Source organism: Nothoprocta perdicaria, unplaced genomic scaffold (genome assembly GCF_003342845.1).
Source record: "Nothoprocta perdicaria isolate Ctin4 unplaced genomic scaffold, notPer1 scaffold_8, whole genome shotgun sequence".
NCBI classification, from domain to species: domain Eukaryota; kingdom Metazoa; phylum Chordata; class Aves; order Tinamiformes; family Tinamidae; genus Nothoprocta; species Nothoprocta perdicaria.
In genome coordinates, this window is record NW_020456087.1 from 1246413 (window position 1) to 1272703 (window position 26291).

At 37.4% G+C, this 26291-nt stretch overlaps 1 protein-coding gene across 1 annotated transcript in view; it reads left to right on the plus strand.

Moving 5' to 3' along the window:
* The first annotated feature begins 1130 nt into the window (after positions 1-1130).
* LOC112958030 (formin-like) overlaps positions 1131-26291 on the plus strand; it is a 117239-nt gene continuing 92078 nt past the window's right edge. Inside the window, exons 1-4 of the mRNA XM_026051834.1 lie at positions 1131-2622; positions 4086-4203; positions 13894-13926; positions 18851-18912. Coding sequence (XP_025907619.1) covers positions 1231-2622; positions 4086-4203; positions 13894-13926; positions 18851-18912 — 1605 coding nt within the window. The 5' untranslated portion in view covers positions 1131-1230. The remainder of the gene's footprint in view (positions 2623-4085; positions 4204-13893; positions 13927-18850; positions 18913-26291) is intronic.

The following is a 26291-nucleotide window of genomic DNA, read 5'->3' on the forward strand; positions in this document are numbered from 1 at the left end:
TTTTCATTTTGAGAGGTACAGACTTGAAGGTTTCCGTCAAGTAACTTCAATGACATTAATTAAAGGCAGTTTTGCACATTCAGCATTACCTGGGTAATGTATAGATAAAAGTTATCGAAAAAATACCTCAGCAGAGATTGTTTCATTCTGAAATACTGCAAGCTTGGGGCGCCGTGCAGCTGAATGAACAATGTGCCCGATCTCCACACAGTTAACTCTGTGTTTCTGGGCTCTGGCTGTTTACCCTGCCCACCCAAAGAGCTTCCAGTCACAGGCACGGGTGTGGTGACCGCCTTTGATAAGTACCTTTTTATAGTTTGCAGCAGTGGCTGCGTAGTAGGACAGTAGTAATGTGAAACCAGTCCTGTGGGTTTTCTGTGCATGGCCCCGAGGCTGAAATCTGCATTCCAGATGAAACCTGCAGCAAATGGGAAGAGAGTCTCGTTTTGTTTTGCTTTATTCAGCTTCAAGGGCATTCAGTCTGCTTTGCTTTGGCTGGTGGAGAACTCCGAGCACTGCAGGAGCTTTGTGTAACTTCAGTGGAGACTTCAGAAATACTGTTTTGCTTGGATTTTCTTTTTACTTTCTTTTTTGATTTTTTTTGATAATGGATTTACAAAAGGTCTTCTTGAAAGTGCAAAGATTGTATGAGAGAATCCTTCAGGAATTTTCGGCTGACAAATGTTCAGAACTCGTAAACTGGTATAAGGAAGTGGCAGACTGTAAATGCCTACTGCCGTCTTCGGGAGCCTTGTTTATATAGTTGCTCGGCACTTTTTAGCGAGTAGGAAGTTGTGTGTAGCCAGTAGAATTGCAGGAGCTGGAACAGCAACCATTGGCTGAATTTCCAACTGAGATTAGTGTGCTGGCATATTTGCTGGGACAAAAAGACCTTTGTGCAAAGGAACGAGTACCGAAGCTGCTGAGAACTTGTACACGGTGCGTCTTTTTCTTTCTCTTCAAGGAGAGCTTTGAGATTGGATGTAGGCACTTCTGGTTAGTAACTAGAGTGCTGAACCCGGAAGGAGGGGTACTGTTGTTGTCCGACAAGGAATCCTGCGAGCCCGTGATGTGGGGGAGACCGGCAGCCTTGGCGCTGTAGAGGACAGCTCGCGGCTCTCGCTTCCTGCGTTTCCTGTAGCAAACCGGCAGACTGAATGCATATAATAAACATTTGTGTGGCAGGTAGTGGCTCTAACAGGAGTAAAACTGTTCTGTATTTCACTCGACATGGAAGAAGAAAACGCAGCACCTGACTGCGGTGAGCTTTCCAAGTGGGAGAACGGAGCAGAAAGCGAAGCTGACCTTTTCACTACATTTTCTATGAAAACGCTTCTTGGATTTACAACTAAACTGGAATCAAAACTCTCCAAAGAAGAAGCTGTGCTCAAAGCATTTCAACCTTTGCACACCAATATAAATGCTCGTGCTGACAGCCAGCATGAGAGGAATGATGATGATTGTGATGACGCCTCAGAAAGCCAGCCCAGAGTGAGCAGGAGCAGTGGGCAAGCTGACCCAATGCCTGACAGCCAGCCTGGCCTGGAACTGGACTTAGCTGAGCAGAATGAATTACTGTGCCACCATTTAAGGTTTGTGGAGACTCCTTTGTCCGAATCTGATAATGATGACAAGGATGCTATTCTTGTGCAAGGTACTTTGGTTCATACAACCAGCGATACAGAGTCGGACAGTGAGAGCAAAGACCCAGACACCGATGAAAACAAAACTATCAGATGTGTGCTAAATAATGCTGCTTTGTCTGCTCAGGCTTTGGACAATAACAGTCAAAATAAGGAAGAGTCAGAATCAGAAGGGGACAAGGATAGTGATTACACTGTGAACACAGATGAAACGGAGTTACACCCACCACTTTCTAAGGAGCTTCCAGCAGGGCTGGGTAGTAATCTGGATCATGACTCTGAAGGAAAAGACAGCGTGTTAATGGATGAGCACTTAAGTCGCTTGCTTGCTATAGGGAAAAGCCCTCAAGAACTTTCAGATGAAGAACAGAGACCTTCAGCTGGTAACACCTCTCGCCAAAAAACAACGCTGGTTGAAAAGACTTTTCAGCTGCCTGCTTTCTTTAGTGGACTGCGTGTGAGGAAAAAAGGACTAACCACAGAGGATGGGGAGACTGTTACAGAAATTAAACCGAGGGAGGATGATTTAGCTCTGCTTAAGTTACGACAGCCTGTTAAGAAATCCAACATTACATCAGGTTTGACCACTAAAAAAAAATCAGCTGAGCTTAAAGCAAGTCCTACTTTCCTGGAGCAACTCTCTCACTTGTTAAACATAGATGTCTCCAAGAATGACGAGAGAGCAGAAGATTCTGGTGAGGGTTCTGGTGAGACTGAGGACAGTGATGAAGCTCAAGAGAACAAGGCATCTGTTAAAACAGAACCACGTTTCCTCTCTGAGGAAATAAAATCAAGTCCTACTGAATCTGCACTGGATGTTTTTAAAGCTCTATTCACGCGGCCTCCCAAAAAAGAAACAACTGCAGATCCTTCAGAACTGGAAGCCATAAAACGCAAAATGAGAAATGAAAAAGAGTCCTTGAAAGCTGTATTTGAAAGGTCAAAATCAAAACCCGGGGATGGACCGTCAGACAAATCTGTAGGTTGAATTACTTTTTCTTCCTGAGATCTGGAAGTTGATGAATCTGATTTTTTTTTTTTTCTTGTTTAAAAATAATGGTGAGAAGTTAAAATCAAAATGTCAGATTTGCCCTCTGTTTTTGCAGTCTTTAAGTTTTGGATTGTGAACTTGAGTATTTTGGGGACAGATTTTTCAAAATTGCTAATCACAAGTTCTAGCTGAATTTCGGTGAGGATAGGTGGTAATCAAGCTTCTGAATTGAAAGAACGTAAAAATAACTATCAGATCTTAAAATATTGCTACAAGACAGTTGTCCATATGTTAAGCATGACTTAAAATGAGTTTTGTTACTAATATTTACTGTAATATTATTTACTATTGTCTTTTTCACTGCTTGCTTTTTTTATTTTTAAACTTTTAAACTGGTATTTCATTTTAACTGTAAGGATAATTGTGCGATGAGAGCTGATGCAATATGTAAGGAATGATTTTCAATATAATTTGTGCAAGAAAGTATCGATAAGTATTTAGCCCTTTCCCAGCATAATTCAGTGATTCCAGCTAGACAACCTAATATTTTTTAAAATTTGCAAGGTTAATAACCTTATGCATGCCATGATTTGGATATACACTTTTGAGAAAAGAAAAAAGTCTGTGCTAAGATTTTGTAAAATGACAGCAAGAAATGAAGTTTGAGTGCAATTTGAACTCTTTTACCGAATGTGCAACCCCTCCCGCTTCCCCAAGCTTCTTGTTCTTACATCTTCATCAGATATTATTAACTCATAAGAATGTTCCTGTCAGCTGCAGAGGGAATTACCTGAATGATTAAGCATTACAGAATCAGACCCCAAATCCAAAGCAACATAAGTTAATTTGCTGTGTTAATCTGTGTGTACTTTGTTGTTGCTTTGTTTTTAAAACTTCTTTAAAACTGTGACTGACACCTGAGCAGGCTGAGAATACAGGTTTAAAGTAGCCTATGTCTATGGAGGAGAAAAGAGGTCCTTGCTGGCTGTGGCGTGTGCAGCAGCTAGAGGTGGGCTCTGCCGTTCCTGTTCCCAGGTTGCCTGTTCTTGTTTCAGCCGTTCCCTGTGCTCTTCACGGAGAACCTACCTGGGTGTTAGCTACCTATAAAAGGAGCGCAGGCAGCTTTTTTCACTCTGGGGAAAAAAAGAGACAGGAAAAAGTAACTAATGTTCCTCACCTAAGAGAATTCACTAAAGGACAGACTTTCCATACTGATGTGAGCAGTTTCAACAAAACATTGTATGTGACGTGTTAAAATATTTTCCTTCTCAAAATTATAGTTCTGCACTCATTTATCTGCATCCCCCTTAACAAACTATGAATGTTGTTAGAATCAGTGGAATGAGAGAGAACCCCTCTAGAATGTACCCGCAGGGTTGAACGTGGCAGTTGCTAATTTAGAATGGATTGATACTTCGGACTTTAACTTTTTCCTTATGTGATTTTGACAGCCTGACCTGAGTCCCTCAGAGCAAGATGACAAGACTCCAGGGAGACTCCAGACTGTATGGCCACCACCAAAAGCACAGCATGAAGAGGCAAAAGTAGGATTAAAGTACACAGAAGCAGGTAAAACATAGAGGTGAACGTTGGCAGAAGTCAGTCTCTGAGATGTCTTTTTATTCTTTGGTATAGAAGTGTTCTGATAAGTCACTGTATGGTCTTGTCTGATTTCCCAGATCTTTTATTTTTTGGAATATGTTATTTACTATGATCTGATAAGCATGTAGTTTTCTAATTGTAAATGGTAAGTATGTTGCAATCTAAATATTTACATTTATAAAAGCCATGAGACAAGAAGTGGGTTTTCATATATTGGGTTGTTCTTTTCTAGAGGATTTCTCTTCAGGTGGTGGACTGAATACAGAACTAAAAACTTACCTCCTTTTTATTGGCTTGGGCTGTGGGGTGGAGTGATTCTGTAAGAGTCTAGCCTGATGTGCTTGCTTTTATTTAGGCAATGTCGCGCTGTTAAATCAAAGATGAAAGTAATTAATGCCAATTAGAACTCAGGAATACTCATATCCACCCAGATCATTTATAAAGCTAGGCTTATATCTTATTTAGCAATGAATATGTCTGAAACCTAGAACTAATTATGAGATAAGCTGTTTAGAGAAGTGTTTCTTCCTGAGTTTGGTATTTAGACAAACGTATTTTCTGTTTGGCAACAAATGAACCATGAGTCAGCAGTGTGTCCTCATGGCTAAGAAGGCCAATGGGATCCTGGACTGCATCAGGAGGAGGCCAGGCCTCTCTACTCAGCTCTGGTGAGGCCGTACCTGGAGTATGCGTGCAGTTCTGGGCTCCCCAGTGCAAGAGGGATGTGGAGCTTCTGGAGAGGGTCCAGTGGAGAGTGACAAAGATGATTAAGGGACTGGAACATCCTGAGCATGAGGAAAGACTAAGTGAGCAGAGCCAATTACCTTGGAGAAGACTGAGAGGGGATCTTATCAACATGTTCAAATACCTTAGGGGAGAATGTAGGGAGAATGGGGCCAAAATCTCCTTGGTGATGGCCAGCAAAAGAACAATGGGTAATGAGTACAATTTGAAACACAGGTAGTTCTATTTGCATGTGAGGAAGAACTTCTTTACCGTACAGGTGCCTCAGAGAGCCCTGGAAGAGGCTGCTCAGGGAGCTTGTGGAGTCTCCTTCTCTGGAGATCTCCAGCTGCCACTCTGTGACCTGTGCTCTGGATGTCCCTGCTGGAGCAGAGGGATTGGACTAGATGATCTCTAGAGGTCCCTTCCAACCTTAGCCATTCTGTGATTCTATGATATTTGAAAGGTTATTGTAGCTACTATTAGCATAGCATAGCAATAGTATAACTATTTCAGATTTCTATTCTGAAATATAAGGATATTCTTCCTGTTCTTATCAGTCATAATGTGCAATTGTGTAAAAATATGAAATGAAATTTGTTCTTTAGAATGTTGTTCACTGTGGCTATCCTATATGTCATTTTCTTCCCCCTCCCACCGCCCGCCTTTCATTAGCTCTCTCTGCCTTCCTTTTCCTTTTTATGAAGTGGCCATGACACTGGAAGTGTAGACATTGTTGTACATTTCAGAAAACTTCTTTTCTTTCAGAAAACTTCTTTTCTTCCAAGTTTTGCAAGAAAAGCATTTATGTAATGTAGACAGACTTGACTGATTTACAGTGCTTCCATACTCAAGTGCAAGAGGCTATTTCTAGGTGGACAGGACAATATTCACGCCAATAGACGTGATTATTAATCACAGAATCTTAAAGTTTGGAAGGGACCTCTAGAGATCATCTAGTCCAGCCTTCCTGCTCAAGCAGGCACACCCAGAGCATGTGGTACAAGGTGGCATCCAGGTGGGTTTTGAAAACCTCCAGAGAAGGAGACTCCACAACCTCCCTGGGCTTATCCGTTAAGGATTTCTACAGTCTCTTGCTGCTACACTTAAATGTTTATTATAGGCTATATGCTTGCAATATTCTGTTTTCCTCAGGTAAATATTTTTTCTCCTTTTTTTTGACTATAATCATCTGTGGCAAAACATGTCTTAAAGAAAAAGAAATTAAATTAATAAAACCTCCATATACTAAGAGAAAAATTAGATCATGCTTTCCAGAAGTTTGAATAGGAAGGGCAGGTTGGCGTAGAGCCCATGCAAATTGTTCCTGTTTGTTACTGAGGGATTTTGGGTGACAATCCCATCAACGTGCATGGTTAGTTTGCCAAGTCAAATTTTTATACAGTCCAGACTACACAGTCCATTAGTCACCCGGTGTCTGATGTGACTGAAATGAAAGCGGGCGGCTCAGCTCGGATGAGACACAGTGGTACTTTTAAAGAAACAAGCAAACACTGTGTATACAGCGTGTGTTAAGGGTATGCTAGTTATACACACAAACCTACTAGCTGCTGAGGTGTGTTTCTCTTGGCACTGTTAATATCCATGAATTGGCAGAAAGCAGCGATGGCAGCAAGGATTGTCACTGCAGAAAGTTATAAGTGGTGATAACAGGTAGCTACATCCAGTTTTCCAAGTACTAGGAAGAATATTTTAAAGCATAATGCGTAGGAATGAATATTTACAACCTTTTGCAAGTTAAAGATATGAAGTTCATATGAATAGCACAGGTATAATTCAAAAAACAGAGTTTGTATTCCAGATTGGCCTGATTTGATAGATTCTTGTTTAGTACTTATGGAAGTGGAAATACAATATTAGTGCTAAGCTCCTTATCTTCTCTATGGCACTGACAAAGTGCATATGTATGCTGACATTTCCCCTCATGGCCCTCCTTGCCCATATTTCCCTCCTAGTCTCCAGTACCTTAGGAACTTCTTGTCCAAAAGGTTTTTTTTTTAATTTTATTTTTTTTTATTCTATGTTTGGAACCATTGAAATCATTAAACTTGCAGAGATCTTAAAGCTATCACCTATTTCCCACCACAGTATCCTGTCCCAATAGCTAAGGTGAAATGAACAGCTGATTTTAGAATCAAGTTTTAAAATTGTCTGTGGCCGGGATTTTTGTGTTCCACCTATGATTTTCCTGAATAGATGATTGCTTTGTAACATAAAGCAGAACTAAAATGCCTTGTTTTAACTTTCAGCCAGCAGTTCAGTCAATATTTTTTTCATGTTAGTAATTTAATTTCTGTAATTAGGGGTTTCATCTACCAAAACAATAGGAGTATATATACAAATAATGATAACAAGATATATTATTAGATAACTATTTGTTTAGCACAACTTTGTTTTAGAGTAAAAAAAAAAAAAAGCCACTTGCCATAACTATTCTGATGTATTTAAACAGTGATCTCACTTTCAAGAGAAATCAGTGGACACATCTTTGTAATTCTAGCATAGGAAAAGATGTATGTACTGTGCTCTTTCTCACAGTTCTCAGCCTTTGATTTACTTCCTTCATGCCCATGGAATAGGACAGCTATGACAGGAAGGCACAAATATCGAGTGAGAGGATTACTGGCTTTTTGATCTTTTCTCACCTACCTGCCATGTTTTTCCTCATTGTTCTTGATGCCTCCTGGAAGCCAGAAATTCCAGCTTAATTTGTCCTACGCAGCAGACCTTGCAGTGACTCACAGCAGCTTGGAGAAGCAAGTGACTCCCTCGAGAGGCCTCCAGTCTGGCTTGATGTGTGGGAAACCAACTGAAAAGCAAACAGACATAACAAGGAACACGTGTCAAACTGACTAGGACTGTTAGGATCATCAGAACTGAATGATATTAGCAAACAAATATAATTCTGCAACAGATCCATCCATGCCATTGATAACATCTTGCATAGTCAAATTATTGTCACCTCCAACATTTAGCAAATTTTGAAATCGCCAGCAAATATCTCCAAATCTTGAGTTATAAATTTTGAATGAAAGGGATGATACCATGAGATTTTTAAAACATCTTATGTTTTCTTAATCCTTTAGTTCATCTATTTCCATACTGAAATTGACTGCATCTCAGTCATCATCTCTATGTCCGTATTTCATACAAACTGTCGACATACTTCTCTAGAAAAAAAATGGAGCTTTTTTCAAGCATGTAAGTCTAAAATAGTTGAAGCAAGTCTGTGATGAATCGCATCATTTATATTCTGCAAGACTAAAAAATGGCTATATATTTATTCCATGGAAATCTTTCCTATATAAACAGAGACATTTCTGTGCATAGTTCTGTGGTCCTACAATTCTGTTACTCCATTTTTTAAAATGTTTCTTAATTTTTCCCCCATAATTTTTGGAGAGATTTCCATTTTTTAAGCATCGGATTTCGTAAAGGGTAGGTGTCGCAGCTGTTACATGTAGTGAAAATACTTGGCCAGGTAGCAGGGGCAGATTCACTAGTGAGTTCACCTGTGATATTAGGCAGCCTAGAATCAACACATAATGAGTGCCTCAGGTGTGACGGAGGGCAAGGCCAGAGTGCAGGCATGAGGCATGGAGTTGAGGCAGGACTTCTGCTCAAAAAACTACTTAGGTTTGAAAACTGATCTCCACATTGGGCAGATAAAGCAGAAAAAAAAGACTGTAATACCTATGAAACATTCATCCACTGTGTATTCTCTTTCAGGACATTTTTTCTCTTCATTCAGGTGTTTGTGTTTAGCAGGAAGCCTCACATCCCTCTTCTATTATAGTCTGTCTTTGTGTCGTACTTAAATCTGCAGCAAAGTCTGTCTTCATAGTGTGTCAATCGGTATGACAGCAGTCTGCGATGCTGAAAGCACAGGCCTTGATTTCAGCATAGAGAAGGAAATCAAGAGGTAATTGGAGAAAAAAATAGAGTAAAAATATTAAAATGAGTCTAAATATAAAGAGAAATAAAAAACAATGTCAGAGATCTGCTGCCAAATGTCACATATATTACAGCTTTACTCTCGTGTGTTCTGGGTTCCCATGAAGAAATTACTTTATGGTATGTATGGTCATGATATAAGTGCAGAAAATAATCTGCTAACTTTGGAGAAAGAAAGGCTGAATGTTCCGGACAAAGAGATGGCAGATAAGAGCATGATTTCTTATCTGCCATTTAACACAGGCTTTCTTTGTGGCTTTGAACAATTTATGTTTGTCTCTGAAGCAGCCATCATGCTTGATGCTCTTAGTATCGCAAAGGAAATTCTTGTAAATTTGTTTTATTGGAATCAAATTGTTTCATTGTTGTACTCTTTTTCTCTAAGCAATGAATAGATGAATAGGTACTGGCATCTATGTTGTATACATTAACATGTGTCAAGACTAGCCTAAAATTTAGTTACCAAGGAATGCTGGGGTCAGGCATAAGCTGAATAGCAGCTCTGATATTGTCAGTGTCTCCTAAAACTGGATTTATGTTCCTGAAGGGGGAGGTTGTATCCTTGACAATCTAGACCTCTACTACTTTATTCTCGTTTTTCAATCTATCTATTATTATTAATATTTGCCTGAATTGTGGTACTATTTAGAAACTGTAGTCAGTTAGACTCCAGGAAAGATGTCTGACTTGGAGGGTTCTTAAAAGCTGTGTGATGGCACAGTAGATGTAGATAGAACTTCATCGAATAGAAGTTTCTTGTATAAATTAGTTACTGACAAGTATTAAAGTAATTTTCAAACAACCACTTTGCTACAGATCTTAGTGGCAACAGCAGTTTTTCAAGATGCCTGGTATGTCTTCTTAGTAAGATTGGTCTTAGGGACTTTTTAAAAAATATTTTAAAACCTTCACATAAGATACAAGATTTGACTGTGAAGAATCTTGTGTTACAGTGAGATGTTTCGCAGCCTGAGAGATATCTGCTTTTCAAACTGTGGGTTTGTTGAGCACTGCAAGTGATATAAGAGGGCTGGAGGCAGTAAAGGGGAATTGTTATCTCCTCCTCCTGATAAGGCTGGTGAATGGGCAGCAGCAGCCTCCCTGCCCTTCCCTATCGCAGCTGACTCAGTTTTTTGTACTGTGCCTCCTGAGACAGGAATAAAGAGGAAGGTCTCTATTAATGCCAAAGACTTGTTGCTAAGATGCTTAGGTTTCACTCCCAGTCATGATGCTGTCTTCTGGAATGACTTTAGGAAAACTACATGAACTTTCCAAGCTTCAGTTTACCTATCTGTAAAAAAGGAATAAAAATGCTGCAGGATTTCTTGAAAAAAATTGTTCAATCTTTTGTGTGGTAAGCTGCTGGGTTACTGTCACTATCCAGAGTCAGAATGGAAAAAATACCTATTCTCAATGCTTAAGTCAGCAAAAGCATTTAGAATATGGAAAATGTGCATAATGCTTTGTGGTAGGATACTTATGCTTGTCTATCCAGTGGGGATTATGTAATTACAGGATGAAGGAGGAGAAGAAGAGCTTTGCTTCGCTTTTTTAGTAAAATCCCTGTCATTTCCATAATGGGTACTGTTTATTGAAATGCAATGACTTTAGAAGACGTAGGATATTATGTCTAGATGTGTCTAGTATTGCAGATGTCTAACAAACACATTTTTTTTCTTTAGTATACAAAGCCATATCTGAATACATATGTCTGCCTAGCCATAGGTACTAGTCTGATCAAGAATTTTCACATAGAACAGTTGGGTTCTGCTCAAAGCAGAAACAAGATTTTAAACTAGATTTTTTTTTCCTAGTAAGATTATTCTGTTAGTTGCACAAAGCAAAGGCAAATTTTACTGTAGTTTTTATTTTGAAATGTATGCACTGCCCATTTTTCATGCCTTTATCGATGTGATGCTGCGAAGCCCAAAATAGTCATGGGATTTTACTAGAGAGCTGTTTTTATGCAACTGAAACACAGTGAAAGGGCAATTGTGCATAGCACAAGAAGAATGACATTGTATTTTGTTTGTGGTATTCTTGCTCAGGATACATGAGGCCCTTTGTATTAAAGAAATGCCTCTGAATTAAACTTGCATGTATCAGATCCTTCTCCAGTCTCGCTGCTCACGTGTTTGGCCCAGGGTTTGAACTTTGGGCAGCTGAGGATATGCTGGGAGGATGCACTTGTACATACGTGCATGGATCTATATTGTCCCTACTGCTGCCCACATGCATGTATATAGACAGACACATATACTGCTTTATAGTAATCTATATGTGTATTCTCAACCTATACTCACTGTGTACACTGTATAATGATTTGGAAACCCTTTTCTATCAAGAATCCAGAGAGAGGGCTTTTTATTTTAGTCTTGCACTGGGTGAGGTGGTTAAAGAGAATTTGTAACACATCAAATAAATTCTTTCATAAATTTGTTCTCACTGCTTGCTCTAGGGAATAGATTGTTCACCTTTTTGCGTTAGTGGTATTTTTTTATTTTATTTCCACCATCAAGGGTAGCTGTAAGTCACCTGTGACAGGAGAGGAGTGGCCGAGCAGGAAGTTACTCTGGTGACCACTCCTGAATGGCACTTTGGGTTGTTCCGCAGTCAGGAAGAGCTGAAGGGTTCTCCTCCTAAGAGAGATTTGAGGGTTTGCTTATTTATCCCTGGGGAGCCTGCAGGTCTGTGGGTAACATTCCTATATTCTTGGGGAATTCCAGAATTCAGGGAAGTTATTTCATTTTCTATAGCAATTTAACAATTGGATTTTCTGTAACAGTATGGGGATAATCTTGATCCTCAGGCAGTACTTAGATGCTTAAATGTTCACTTCTTTAAGACTGTTTGTCCTTCACATCTTCCCCTCCTGCCTCCTTTCTCCACACTCCCTCAGTGTTTTCCCTCCACCAGAATCTCGGAGGTGTTGCCAACCATTCTGTGGGGAATTTTAAGCTTGGAAGGCTTTTCCTTTCCCTGAATAATCTAAAAAACAATAGTGGAGGTGAATGTCTGCTCCTTTCCTTGTCTGGGGGATTGCCTTCCTTCTGTGAACTGAATGGCAGGGCTGTAAAAGAGTCGAAGTGAAATGCAAGGGAAGCAAGGGAAGGAGGACAGGATGGAGTAAATGGGGTGGGGTGAGGGAAGAAGATTCATATAAAAAAAGCATCAAATTTATAGTCGGTAAATGACCACTAGCCCTAAAATCCCACACACCTGAAAGTACGCGGTTCTAAGGATTTCTTTATGCGCCATTCTTTGTGAGTTTAGTTGGCTTATTCTAGCAGGATGCTTAAGTGCAAATGTTCAAATTGCTTTTAAGAAAGTTTAAGGAAATCTTTTCTGTCACTTTTACATATACCTACGCTTTGGACTTCTGACAAATAATCTTTTAAACATGTGTAAGGAACAACTTGTTTAAAATGCCGCCGCATTCATTTCAAGCAAGTACGATGCCCCTTTTGTGTGAAAGCTTTTGTTTTAAATTCCATTTGAAGCCAGGAGGACAGAAAAAAAAGCCTGTTTAGGGGGTGCAGCCCAAGGAGACTGCAAGGGGATGGGGACACCGCTGCCACCCTGTGGTTAGAGGAGAAATGGGCAGGAGGGAAGGAAAGGAGAGCGAAAGGGAGTACTGAAAATGATGGGACCAAGGATTTACTCGAGGAGGAGACAAGAAAGGAAATCCTACCTAACAGAGAACTTGAATGAGCTGAATTAGAAGCTAGTGGATACTTTATGCTATAGCATATGTTACATATCAAGGGAGGTAAACCGCACTCTCATTTGCTTCTTCTACTGCAGCCTTCTGTGCTTTGGTTAGTTTTAACTTTTTATATTACTGTTATTTTTTGGGTTTCCACTTACTGAGCTTTAAAAAGTAAAGTTACCTTCTCTGGTAGAAATATTAATATAGAAGGAGCTTATTCTGTATCATGAAAAAGCTTTATGTGCGCATCTGTTGTGTATGCTCATAACAGTTGTTGCTCTGCATTCAATTCTTTGTGAGATACCTCTGAGCAGGTGCTTGGGATTTGCATGAATCACATAGGTTGTCTAAAATGTCTAGTTTTTATTTCATGCCTGGTTTTATGTGCGTTAGGGGAAAAACATGCATGTTAGTGTATTCTGCTAAAGAAGCAGTGAAGTGTGCTTCATCATTCAGTTAGCATTAGTAATACCATGTTTGCTTTAGTTCTGCCATCCAGTGGCTTATGTCGTACATTGACTAAGGACATTCTTTTTTTTTTTTCTTTTGGAGTTGCATGTTATGTGTGCAGAGGCGTAAGGAGAACAGTGTTTTAGAAACAACTTAGAAGACTAGGTGAAAAATTCCTTAAAACATTCCCATTTCAAGTCTGTGCCTCCTAATCAGGTTGTTTAGGAGAGATCAGTAAGAAAATGCTATGAACGTCCTGGTTTGAACCGCTCTCCTTGTCTTAGGAAGCAACTTGACCAGGCCATAATGAGTGGCAGCATGAACATGTTTGTCATTTCCAAGAGAAAATCTTGAGAAATCAATAAAATAAATGCTGGAGTCATTCTGCAGAGCGCAGTATGCAATTCTGCATACGCGTCTTGCTCTATAGAGATGTTTGCATATCTCTTTTCACAGTAGGTGTTATTACATGTGGCCTGTGCTTAAGTGATTTATGTCCATGGCATATTTTTTACATGGCACTAATTCTTTTTTTTTAAACTTTCTATTTGATTCTTAGTGTCAATGCTAGTATCTAATACCACTTAAATTAAGCTGTTCATAATTCATTGATAATCTTTTGCAAGACAAATTGGTGCCAAAATACTGGCTGGTATATGTAGAGATTAATAAAATATCTGCTAGGATTGTATCTATTTAATATAAAAAAATAAAGAATTATAATAAAGTTAATGAGTATAAAAGTTAAAATACTCTGTATGAAACCTTAAGTACAATCTTACTTATGCTTTTGTCTCTAGCTCACCTAAAGCTTTACAAGGAGAGACCACGAGGTGGGTGGAAAAGTGTAATGTTGTCCGTCTGTGTCTAGTCTTTGGTCTCTTCTGTTATTGTAAAGGTAGTCTGTATCTTTCCCCCGATAGAATAAAAGTGATAAAGGTGAAATATACGGTGACTCTCGGTGTTCAGAACTAAACATTAAGTCTTTTGCACCTGCAAAATAGATAAGGTTCTGTTTTCAGCATTCTGTTTTTATGACTTCAGTGTCAGTTTTAGCCATCTGAATAAAATGAGTGGAACTTAGATTGATTTCTCCAACTTTCAGATCTATTCCACAATGCTGAGTGCCAGATTTTGCAATGTTAAAATATGAAGAATGATCGAAAGAGCATAATGAATAGGCACATCAGTTCTTCTTTTATTTATTTTCTATTCTTTTGCATGTGAGCAAAATTCAGGTAGTAATCAAACTGATCTGCCTAATAAATGGAATTGTAATAATCTGGCAGTGCTTATTTTTGAAATAATTTCTAAATTCTAAATAAATTCTATTTTCTGTTATTCTAAAACTTTCTCACTGTTCTAGAAAAACTCATTCTGAGGTCATGGACTAAACTCTTCCATTTTGAGATGCATCTCGTAGATTATAACAGATGAATTTTAGCCAAAAGACAAAGTGAGGTGATTTGAGAAGACCTGAGACACACTATTGCAACAAACTTCCAGTGATTTAGGTACATAGTACTAATTTAGGGAAGGGAAGCCTTTTACAAAGAGAAGGAGATTTAATTGCAGGAAAGAATGATATTAATCTGATTTATGGAAGTTTATTTCAGATGCAGCCCCTACTGCATCTTTTAGGGGCTTCCTGTGTTTTTTTTGCTCACTTATGTATCCCCTTGACAGGAGGCGGCACAGAGGCCTGGCTGTCTGTTGGATTTCAAATGAAGCTTGAGGAATTTATTTTGCACAAACTGTCATGACTTGAAAACTCTTTTTTAGAAACTGTAAATGCTTCAGAGTGAATGAGAGCACATGCGTGGAAATGAGGGAAGGAGACATTTCTTGTAGAGCCCTGCTGAGATAGCAGGGTATTTTGTCTAATTTGAAGTGAAAATCAACTTGTTTTGTTCTTGTGTCGGGAAGTACCCTGTATGCCTTTGAATACACTACTTTTTGGATATTAAGTCTTTGTAATCTGTATGATACGTAAAGTACTCTGAAATTTCTGTTTGCCTTTTGTACAAAAACAAACATTGAATGAAAGTTTCCAAAAAACCATGCAGAAGGCAAATAGTCCCCTAGGGAACTGCAGCTTCCTAGTGGTTACAATACTTTCTCTGAGGAATAAGTTGTTCTTCAGAAATCCTTCTTTAAGTAAGATGTATTGCCCCAATATCTCCAGCCAGGCCTGACTTTGACCTCTCATGAGAATTGAGAAATTGTCATTATACTATGTGTTGATGGTCAGTATTATCTCATTTATTCATTAAGCAGTTTCCTGTTCTCAAGTTTTTCAAACAATTACAATATAAGAATCTGTTAAGTATGAACTTTCTGAGGATTAGTTTTCTTGCCTTTTTTTTTTTTTTTTTAAATCCTGGTTGAGTTAGGAATGCTAGATGTTGTTGGAGATTTTTCAGTGTGTGTTTTACAAGACAGAAAGAAATCTTATAACCAGCATGACCATTTGATGCATTATACCACTGAAGAGCAAGGTCTGCCATGCAACTCCATGTAGATGACACAAGTGGACATTATATTTGACAAAATAAGTTCCAAGGCTTTTGAATTTCCTCTCATATTCCCTGTAAAATTTCATAATGAGAGTCCACTCATGTTCATTACAGATATACTGGCATTTTTTTGGAAATAGAAAAGTATTCAGATAGCTTTTACCTTAACAAAGGCAACTTATTTAGGAGCTTTTACAAACAGAATTTTCCTGCACATTCTGTTCATGAGCTGAGGTCTACGCAACTATCAGTAGTGTCTCTTTGGCCTCCTGCTATGTGAAGAGAGGATCTGCACTTTGTAATTTTTGGTCTGTATTTGATGCAAAGTATGTATGGCAAGTCCTAGATCTAAAAAGTATGAGTGCAAAGGATGAACGTACGGAGGAGCAGGCACGGGATGTGAAGGATCACTTCATCATTGTCCCTTTCATGATAATGAGCTCAAAATACAGTTTTGGTCTATATGGTAAAATCTTTATGATTAGCAGGTCTGCTGTAGCTTCAGGGCTTTACCTACTGGCTCTTGCAAAATATGGGAGTGAATGGAAATTTCAGATTTCACAGTAAGGAGATTACTGCTTTTATAGCTAGTAACTCTTTTTTTCAGCAGCGGCATTTAAAATGGAAGCCTGACACTACCATGCTTTTGTAACTAAACGTTACTGTGTATCTTAAATTTCATTCAGCCTTCCATACCTTTTGCCAACATTCATGTTATTTTAAAATGAGTATTTTTTCTCAAAACTGATTTTTAAAAATACATTCCTAACTACTAGCTGTTACTAACAGTTATTTATATTTATGTAAGGTGGATGTACATTTGTTCCTGTCACAATATCCTAAAAGAAGTACCTAGTTTTATGACAGTCGTATGTAATTGGTTGTAATTGTATTGATTGAAAGAAGGATCAAGTTGCATTAGTGAAGAGTATGCCCAAATGGGCAAATTATTCTGTCATTTATAATGCTTTTCCTTGAATGATGTCCTCTCAAAATGGAGGAGAAAGTACTAGGAGTAGCAAATAACAAGTAACATAATAAAAATCATAAGAAATTTACGGTGCCCTATGTTGCATAGGAGACAATGTATTAAATAGGTGCTGCAGGATATGTCCTTGTATGATACTCCTGTTTCTCTCCAGTAGCCGTTGCACTAAGTAATGTATCGGGTTTGTTAATTCTTACCACTTAGTACTCTCTAAGCATATTTTCATTTGGCATAAGCAAATCATTAAAAAACAAAAACAAACAAACAAAAAAACCCCTTATGCTCAGGAATTTTGTAGCAAAGATTAACATCTAGAAATTGTTTTGGAACTTCCGGCTAGGAGAGGTGATGAAAAGCACATGCCTTTTGGGAAGCCTGACACTGAAAAATAACCTAAAATGATGGTATCTTACAAAATATGTTTATAATGAAAAATAAAATATTCTTAGTTCTTTCAAGATTCTTTTTAACTGTTTTTATGCTGGATTTGCTTTAATCCTTTACAGACTTCTGCCATCAGTTTGTGGCTGCCTTAGTGCTTGTGTCCACATAGAGGAAGAGGCAGCAGAGCACTGAGAAGGAGTGGGTGTGTTGCAGGGGGCTGCTTTTGGTGCCAGTTCCTGTCAGAATAGGGGAACTGTGGCTGTCTTGCCCAAATCCCCAAGAATGTTAAGCAGCGAGTAATCTGAGAGAAAAAATAGATCTGTTCAGATAGATTTGTAGGTCTCTATGCTTGTTCCCTAAGCTAAATGCTTGTGTTGGGAGCAGTTTCTGAATCTGAACCGTGCTGTACAGGAAGAGAACATCTAGGTAGGTAGTTTTTGTTGTTGTTTTGCACCTTCTATAATACCAATCACTTCCCCTTTGCATCTTTTATATCAATTAATCATTTCAGCTGCTTGAGCTATAGTTTCATGTGGCTCTCAAAACAGTTGGAGGGAATAACCTTTGCATTAAAAATGATCTGTCACACTCCTCTCAGGGTGATGATCTGATTATCTTTCCTTTGTTCTTCCAGATGCTCTCAGGAGAAAGGAAAGTAATTCCTTTTCCAAACATTCCAATTCCAAACAAGCCTTGCTACACCTAAGCACTAAAATATCTTAATGCTGCTTTCCTGACTCTACTTTTTTCAGACACCATACAAACCTCTTAGTGTTACAGAGTGTTGTCAGTAAAATTTAGACTTCTTGAACTATTTACAGTTCCTGTTTGAATTAGTTCTGATTCTTTTTTCAGCTGAGGAAGCAGAAGTCAGGGCAGGAAACTGGAAATATGCCACTGAATTGGAAGCTTGAATTGGAAGCAGATAGAAGTAGGGCTTTAACAGTCTGAGAGCAAACTCTAGCTGCTTGTTTGAGAGCTCTAGCTTCTGGGCCAATGTATACAGGAGACTGGCTCTTTGAATCATTGCACAACCCTTAATGAAAGGCCTTCTCTTTCTTCTTAGTCAAATGTAACCTAAGTATGGGTTGAGGGTAACTTCAGCATGTGGCCCAGCTTCTAGGAGTCCACTTCAGCCTGTCACTAAACCTGTTTAGTCAATGTTCACCACTCTCTTTGCTGCATTGCTGATTTAAACTTCTCTGGCTTTGAGTTTCACCTCTGAACCTTGCTGCACCATTCCTCATGAAATGTTAGAGCCAATTAGGACCTGGTATCTTTTCCCTTGGAAGGTACTTAACCTGCTGTGGTCAATCTTCATCTGGTAAAATTAAGAGAAACAATTATTTAAATGTTTTGCTGCTGGGTACTTTTTGAGGTTTTTATTTCTACTTGTGATTGCCATTTTATCCAGTTTACCTATCTAATACATTATATATTTAAATTTTTAAACCATTGTGTTTAATATATGTTTTTCTTTAGAATGTATGTGTATGTATATGCATGCATATGCCATAAGATGCTATCAACTCTATTTTTGCAAAGCTAAACCTTTCATTGCCTCTTTGCATTTTCACTGTGAGATACCTTACCCACATTTTTCCCTCTCAGCATGGAAGACCTCCTTGCTTTATCCTCTGCTGTTAGTAAAACGTTTGAAAGTCTGGTCTTGTGGTTTGAGAAAATAAGTGCTAATCACTATGTTTATATTTTCCTCCCTTGTCATCACTGTAACAGGTCTTTTATTTGAGAGCTGATGTTTGCATTCTGGGTTTGATAATGTAGTATGAGATGTTTTAGGCTGAAAACCATCAAGTTGTTTTCTGATGCTAATGGAAAACACTTTTTTTTTTTTTTCCACTTTTACAGAGTACCAAGCTGCCATTTTGCATTTAAAGAGGGAACACAAAGAAGAGATTGAAACGCTAAAGGTATACTCTTGTAAAGTTTCCTTTTCTTTCCCTGATTTTTGTGCAATCTTCAGAGTTACGTAGTGCATCATATGCTGTCTGTCTAATGTTAAGTATGTTGTTTCATTCTAAAAGTGTTTCAGTGAGCTGACTTAAATAGTACATTGTTTCTATGGTGCAGGATTAAAAATAGTTTTATACCCCCTCAAAAATATTATAAATGTATTTGTGAGACTCTGTAATTTTCTATTATGCTTTTTATTAATGCTTGTTTTTGTTGAGTGTAAGCTTGACCAGTTGTCTAACAATCAAAATCCAAAAAAAATGGAAGTGTAATATTAGAACTGGCTTTCCCCTATCATAAGTGATTCTGCTAAGCAAAGTGAAAAGTTGCAAGTGCTCTGATCATAAGGGCAGGAACTTAAATACCAGCATAACACCAAGTGAGTTAGTTGAACAGGAAGGTTGTATTACTTATGTGCAAAAAATAATGTCATTGTTCTTCTCTTGACGGTTAAGCATGAATTTGAATCAGCACAAGAAAAGGCAAGCTAGTACTAGGTAAACATGTAGTAATAATGTCTAGCAACTATAAATAATAATAATCCTTGCAAAGAATTATCCCACACAAGAACACCTCATGGAAATGGAAGGTGTGTGTGGGGGGGTAATTCACTTGGAAGGAGAATTTTGGGGAATACAGAGGCTCGGTGAGAGAGAGAACAGTTTACTACCATGATGGAGTAGCTTGTCAATGAGAAGTCTGTTTATTCTAGCAATAGAAAGTGAATTCTTAAGGTGGGAAAAAAAGTTGCAACCCTTCTGTCCTATATGTGTAGCTTAATGTTATAGGTTCTTTTCCACCTCTTTTGGAAGTTTTATATTTTTACTTGACTGTGTGGAGGAAAATACTCGTGGACTTCTTCAAGATTTTTAGATTTTTTTTTCCTGCCAAGTTCATTTCCTATGAACTTCATATGGCATAAATAACACAAAGGATAACCAGGGAAAAGATATGGAAACATTTATTTTTTTACTGATATGCATTTAAATTAAGTTCAGTTAAAGTGTTCAAATTATTTCCTGAATATTTTGCCTGTTATTTTATGCAAATTTAATGATATTGAAAAGATGTTAATAAACCATTTCTATTCTCCAATATTGAAAAGTATTTCCTACTCATTCCACTAGATGTCAGCTAAGTATTCTTTCAGAAAGTGTTCCCAAACCACGTCGCAGCTTCCTCTTGAATGTGTGAATTTTTTTCTTCTGAGCTATAAAAATACATGTGATAACACCCATTTACAAGTATTTGTGAAGCATTGCCCCTTATGAAAGTAAAGTTTCCATCTATTGAGAACGAAAGTTTCTCAATATATAAATAGCAGAAGTCATCATCTTAATAGCTTTTCTTCTTTACATAAGCAAGCCTTACAGTATTTAATAACCAAGTAAATGACAACAACTTAACATTAAATCAAAATACTGTAAGTAGACTGGTGACTTGTGAAAGGAAGTAATGTGAAGGTGATATTCGAACTGCAGCAAAAAATAGTGCTTTCAAAGCATTAATGCTCAATAGCACTTTCAACGTACCTGTAAGTTGGTTTCTTTATCTGAAATTTTGTCTCTAGTTTTTTCTTCCCTCCTCTAGTCAAAGATGCCCCAAATCCCTTTCTCTCGTTTACAGATGAGCTTAATACTGCTTTGAGAAGATGCAATGAAAGTCTTAAGCTCTTCTGTAACTCATGAATCTTCTTCTCTAATACAGAACTTCTGGAAGGACATATCTCTACTTGCATCTAGTTACAAGTGTATTACAGAAAGTAGAGAAATACTGTAGAAGAATGTGGTGTGACTGCCTATGCTATTATGAAAGAACAGACTGGCCTTAGTATCATGGTTTTTATAGAGACCTTTCTGGTTTTCTTCGTAAGCTTTGCATAAAAGATTGAAGAGCAGAAAATTTGAGGAAAAAAAATATTTCCTTGCTACAAGAAAGCTAGCTTAATTATGAATTTCACACCACACATGGGGATGAAAGACCAATACCTGAAAGTTTCCCAGAGGAAGGTTTCTAAACTCTGCTAGAGGGAGGAATCTGAAATGGAAAGTCGTAACATCAGCCACACTTGTCTGAAGATTTCAAAGTGAAATTCAGAATGTACCATGAAAATGTTCTGCTGGTTACTGAATGAAGAAATAAGGTTGTACCATGTGATGACCATTCTTTTTACAAATCTGATCTTGTCTGACATGCTTCGTGATTCCTTTGCTTTTTCTTCCGCTTTCCAGCTTCCCATATATTTTCCTTTAAAGTCAGCATGCTTGCCATTTTTTAATTATGTTTAATTATTCTTCCTGTCTGGGGTTGGGAGGGGAAAGCTTTTCTTGTTTCTCTTTTTTGCTGGTTTTGTGTGTGTGTGTGTGTATGTGTAGGTGAATTCTTCCATAGGCTGGGAGTTTCACAATTTCTTAGAAGTTGCTGTTTTAAAATTTACTATGAAACTATGGAGGCCAGTAACAAAGTGTTAAAAGTTCTGATGTGTCAGAGTGCTTAAGAAAATACCTAAGTGGATAATACACTGTCTTCTGGTACTAAAATTTTACAGTGTAGAGACCATTGTTTTCAATCTTTACTAGTTAGATGCATACATGATCTATCTGCTTTGTGTGAGCAGAAGAAACCCTGTGTCATGTGTGTCTGTCTGCTAAAGCAGAGTTGCTGCCCAAAGGAGCAGACAAGGTCAGCAAGGGTTTATTAGTCAGTCTTTCCTAATGAGCTCTTCAGGCTTTTCAGCATTTCCATGTGTTGTGACTGATGAAGGTTTCCCAGCTTGTGCTTAATTATTGATACCACTCTTGCCTAACTTGAAATGTTTCCGTCTTTTGTGCTGAGCTGCTGTGTGGTTTCACCACCACCACCATTATGGTTGTGCTGAGTGACTTTATGGGACCTGTTCTCATTGGAAGTGCTGTCCTCAGGGAGGAATTCCATGGTTAGTGTGGAACCTGCTTGTAGTGCATGGCTGAAAATATAAAGATCATAGAAATCAATAAAAACTATGAAAAAGAGGGAACTGAAGGCCTATGAAATGCGCTTAAGATATTAGTTCCGGTGTTTGTAATGCTCCAAGACAGTGGGAGCAACATGGGAAGGTCCTTACCATGAGAAAGTACCTTTTTTTTTTTTTTTTTTTTTAAAAAAAAGGCAAACAGTGTGTATTTATTATGTAAAAACATGCAGATTATAAGGTCTTTGTTCATGTCATAGTCTATAGTCAAAGCCTTTATAAAACTCTGTGTTTTGATATTTACATTAAACAAAACTGTTCTGCCTCTTTTCCTTCATGTCCATAGACTTGATATTTTTTATATTCTTAATGTAGTCGGTGCTTTTCATTCTTATGTTTCCCATATGGTGTTGATCAGATTTTCGTTATGCCACTCCTGCAAAGCAACCAAACATGCTCTTATAATATAATGCTGGGGCAAAAACTAATTCTGCTGATTAATGGGTGCTGTGGCTTACTCTTGGTTAAAGTAGCATCTCCCTGTCAAGGCTGCTTTGAAATTGAAAAAAAAAGGCAAACAAATTGAAGTTATCCAATCTGTAGAGTTCATAAATTATTTCTGAAATACATGTTCTAGTGGTTTTTTTTCTTTTCTTTCTTTTTTTTTTTTTTTTTTTTCTTTTTAACCTGCTATGAAACTCTAGTATAAGCATCTCGGCACTGTTAAAAAGAAGAGCAGTTATAAGCCAGGGTTTCCTCTTGAATGTTACATGATTGGCGAATGCTCAAAGACTGTGATCTGTTTTTATTACTGAAATTTGTATGCTAGTAACTGCAGAATTGGAACTTCCAATGTTAAACCAAGACAGGAATCCTGAAAGATAACTTACCTTGGATTTGAAGGATCTTACGTATTTTACCTTGAGAGGGATATCTTGTTTGTGTTTTTCCCTAAATATTATAATGTATTATTGTATTTTCACTGTAAAAAATCTTGTGTGTGTAATAGTGTGTATATGAGGAGTACTGTGAGTATAATGAATACTGCTGTAGTTTGTTACTATGCCTCAGGATGCCGGTGCTGAAGCAGAGTAACCTTTACTATATAGAAATGAGGTAATATATTTCATAATGTTATAGATTAGATGTTGATGGATGAACTGTTTCACCAAAGCAATCTGTTTTGTTTCGATACATTCTGCAGAGTTCCTTCTCTGTAACACATGAGCAATGCAGGAACTGCAAGCATCAGAGAACTAGTCCCATAGGCTGCTGTGTTTCATCAAGTAAAACTGAAGCTGTGCTATTGGTATCTGGGTTCAGACAGACCCAGAAAGAAAAAGACAATGTGGAGAATGGGGTACAAAACCATCTTTATGAAAAATTAACTGAGGGACGGGGAAGATAATTTATCAAAGGTGATGGGTATTGGATTTTTTTTTTTCTTCTATGTGTTTGTGCTTAGGTCAGTTACTAAAATATTGTTTGACTTGTTTGAAAAATCTGCATCATCTATTTACTTCATTTTTATCACATGGCAAGGAAGTGAATGGCTTGCTAAGCCTCAAAATAGCCAATATTTTAGTTGTCTTCACTGAACATTTTAACTCTATAGGCTGATGGAGAGGATGATCTTCTCAATGTAGGTTATTCTTAGATTGTAACAAAGTTATGTTCTTAATGATAGAATGCTTCAACTTCTGAAAGTGTAGCTATATTTAACTTTAAAACTCATTTTCATAAAATCATGATACTCTGTGGCTGTATTTCTCTTGACAAAATAGTATTCATTCTTGCTTGTTATCCTGTAACTTTGTTTGATGGATCCATAACTTCATGTTTAACTACTGCTCTCTGTGTGATATACTACCTCCACTTCTTGCTTCATCTTACTATTGCTTCAACTAAACCATTCGTCTAACTTAGCAGAAGGTGATACGTACCATTACTTTCCGACATAATTACAAGGCTTTATTATAATGGCTTAATCTTGGAGTCTGTGCCAAAGAAATTAGTTCTTTGTACCGTGAAGCAGTGTCGACAATAAACTCTCCTTCCCTCTCCACCCCCTTCCCAAAAGAAGAGGGAAAAACAAGGTTGCGTTACAATTCTGGCAACATCAACCACACTAATAAAATCAAATTCAATGTTGTTTTACGACTTTGAATTTATGTGACTGCACAGGATCAAAGGATTTGTGTCCCACTGGACTGCAAGGTCTATAGTTCATGGCAGAAAAACTCATCAAAAAGAACATTTTAGTAGTAAGGCTTTTCATTTTAATCAGCTTCAGTAATAAAAAAGCTGTTAGGTGTCTAAAACATTCTCCAAGATCAGAGACAACTTGCTCGCAACTACAGTCCATTCTCTTATTGGATCCATACTGCCTCTGCAGTTTTTGTCACTGAAACTTCATCTTCAACTTGTTTTCAGCCATTTTTGCATAGGGTTCAAAATTAACACACAAACAGATTAGTTTATTAATAACAGTAATAATTCATATACTTTTCGTAGAGAATAATAAGTAATATGACTTCCTGAAAGTAAATTCTCTTTAAAACATTACCTAAATGATTAGCTAAAATGGAATTTAAAATACTGCTCTATTTTTTATATATTGCATTTTTGAAAATATCTAAATAATATGCAATAATTTAGTCTTTTCTGGTTCAATCTCATCTTTTGAACAGCACCACAAAATATTAATGTTAATGTAGATATAAGATCAAGACATAAGACTGAGGTTACAGCTGCAAGGGGGAAGCAAAGCAGATAACTAACAATTTTAAAAGGCTTTTATCATGTTGTTTTTGCATGTTAATTGACCATGGTCTAAGTTAAACAAAAGATTGAATTTTGTGTGGTTCCATTCTTTAATTAGGTTGGGCTTAGAGTTGTAGAGTTCCCTCATCCCGTTTTGCAGAATTTGAAAGCTTGACAGAATAAATTGTTCCAGTTTTCCTGGAAATTTGAAGCTAAATCTTAGCTGGCCAAATTTTAGCTGAAGCTAAATTTAGCTGAAGCTAAATCTTGGCTTTTTTTTTTTTTTTTTTTTTCCCCCTCCCCCCCTCCTGAACAATGTGAGACTTATTTTTCTTGGGGGAAAGTAGCTTACATATGGGAAGACCCAGTATGTGGTCACTTTCTGGATCTCACTCTTTCCAAATAACGCATATGATACACATACCCAAAGTTATATGTTTTCCTGCAACTGCAGTGCCTATCCTGCAAATTTCCAGGGCATTTGATATTTTTCACTTCCTGCTGTCTGACGTGCATGGTTAGAATGTTTGTCTTTTTGTCAATTGAACATTCATTCGTTTATTTTTGAAAACACATTTTTGTTTATGTAAATGTACCAAAACTTCCATTTTAAAATGAAAGACATTTTATAAGTTACTTACCAAGCATACAAAATGTACATAAATCCTAGATTATGCACTGTTTATATTTATTAATAAAATTGAAATTTCTCTAATCAAGCATATTTGGTTGACAGTTGGCTTTATGAAATGATAATTAACTTTATAGAAAGGTCAACATATTTCAAAGAATGATACTGTTTAGCAAATGATGCAGTGTATAGCTAGAAGTTTATGATGGAGGACAGCAATAGTTTTCTGCATAGCACCTTTTAGTTACTTTCAGCTAACCAGGCTAATGTCCATCAGCTTGGATTTTTAATATTTATATTTAGAGTATTTTTTTCTCATTAGTTCTTAGTGAAGTATTTCTGTTCTTTAAGGAACAGAAGTCACAACAAAGTATGATTGTAACCAGTTAAATTAACTTGATTCCGTATTTTCTTACTTGTGGTCTTTTATTTCTTCATAATCCTTTTTTAGCCAACAACTGCTCTGGTCTGAAAATTTGGGATGCTTCCCAGACACTTAAATATATATGAGATTCAAAAAGGTTTTAGGTTCCAATGAGATTTCCCTCTGGGCACAAAGATTCCACAGCAGAATAATGCACTAGCCAAGTGCAAAAGTTGGCATTATTGGATCTTTCAATGTCGAGTGCACCATCAGGAAATGTATTGCAGGCATTTTTTTCTTTTGTAGGTTATCTTCTGAAAAATTGCATTGAATATATTATTTGCTCGTAAAGTCATTCCGTTGACTGTTCTGGGATGATTCTGCCTTTTTCTTCCTTTCTTTCTCAACAACTTATGTGTCTACCGAAGTTGACTTTAATTAGATTGTGTTTCTTCCAGACAAGAGAAAAGGTTGTTCAAAGCTTTGGTTCATTTTAATTATTACATGTGAACTTAAGGAATTCATTATGGAAGATGCCTTCTGAGCTATTCTAAATGTAGAATAGGTGTACTTACATATTTAATGGCTGAGATTCATAATACAGAATATACAATTTGATCATCTAGAT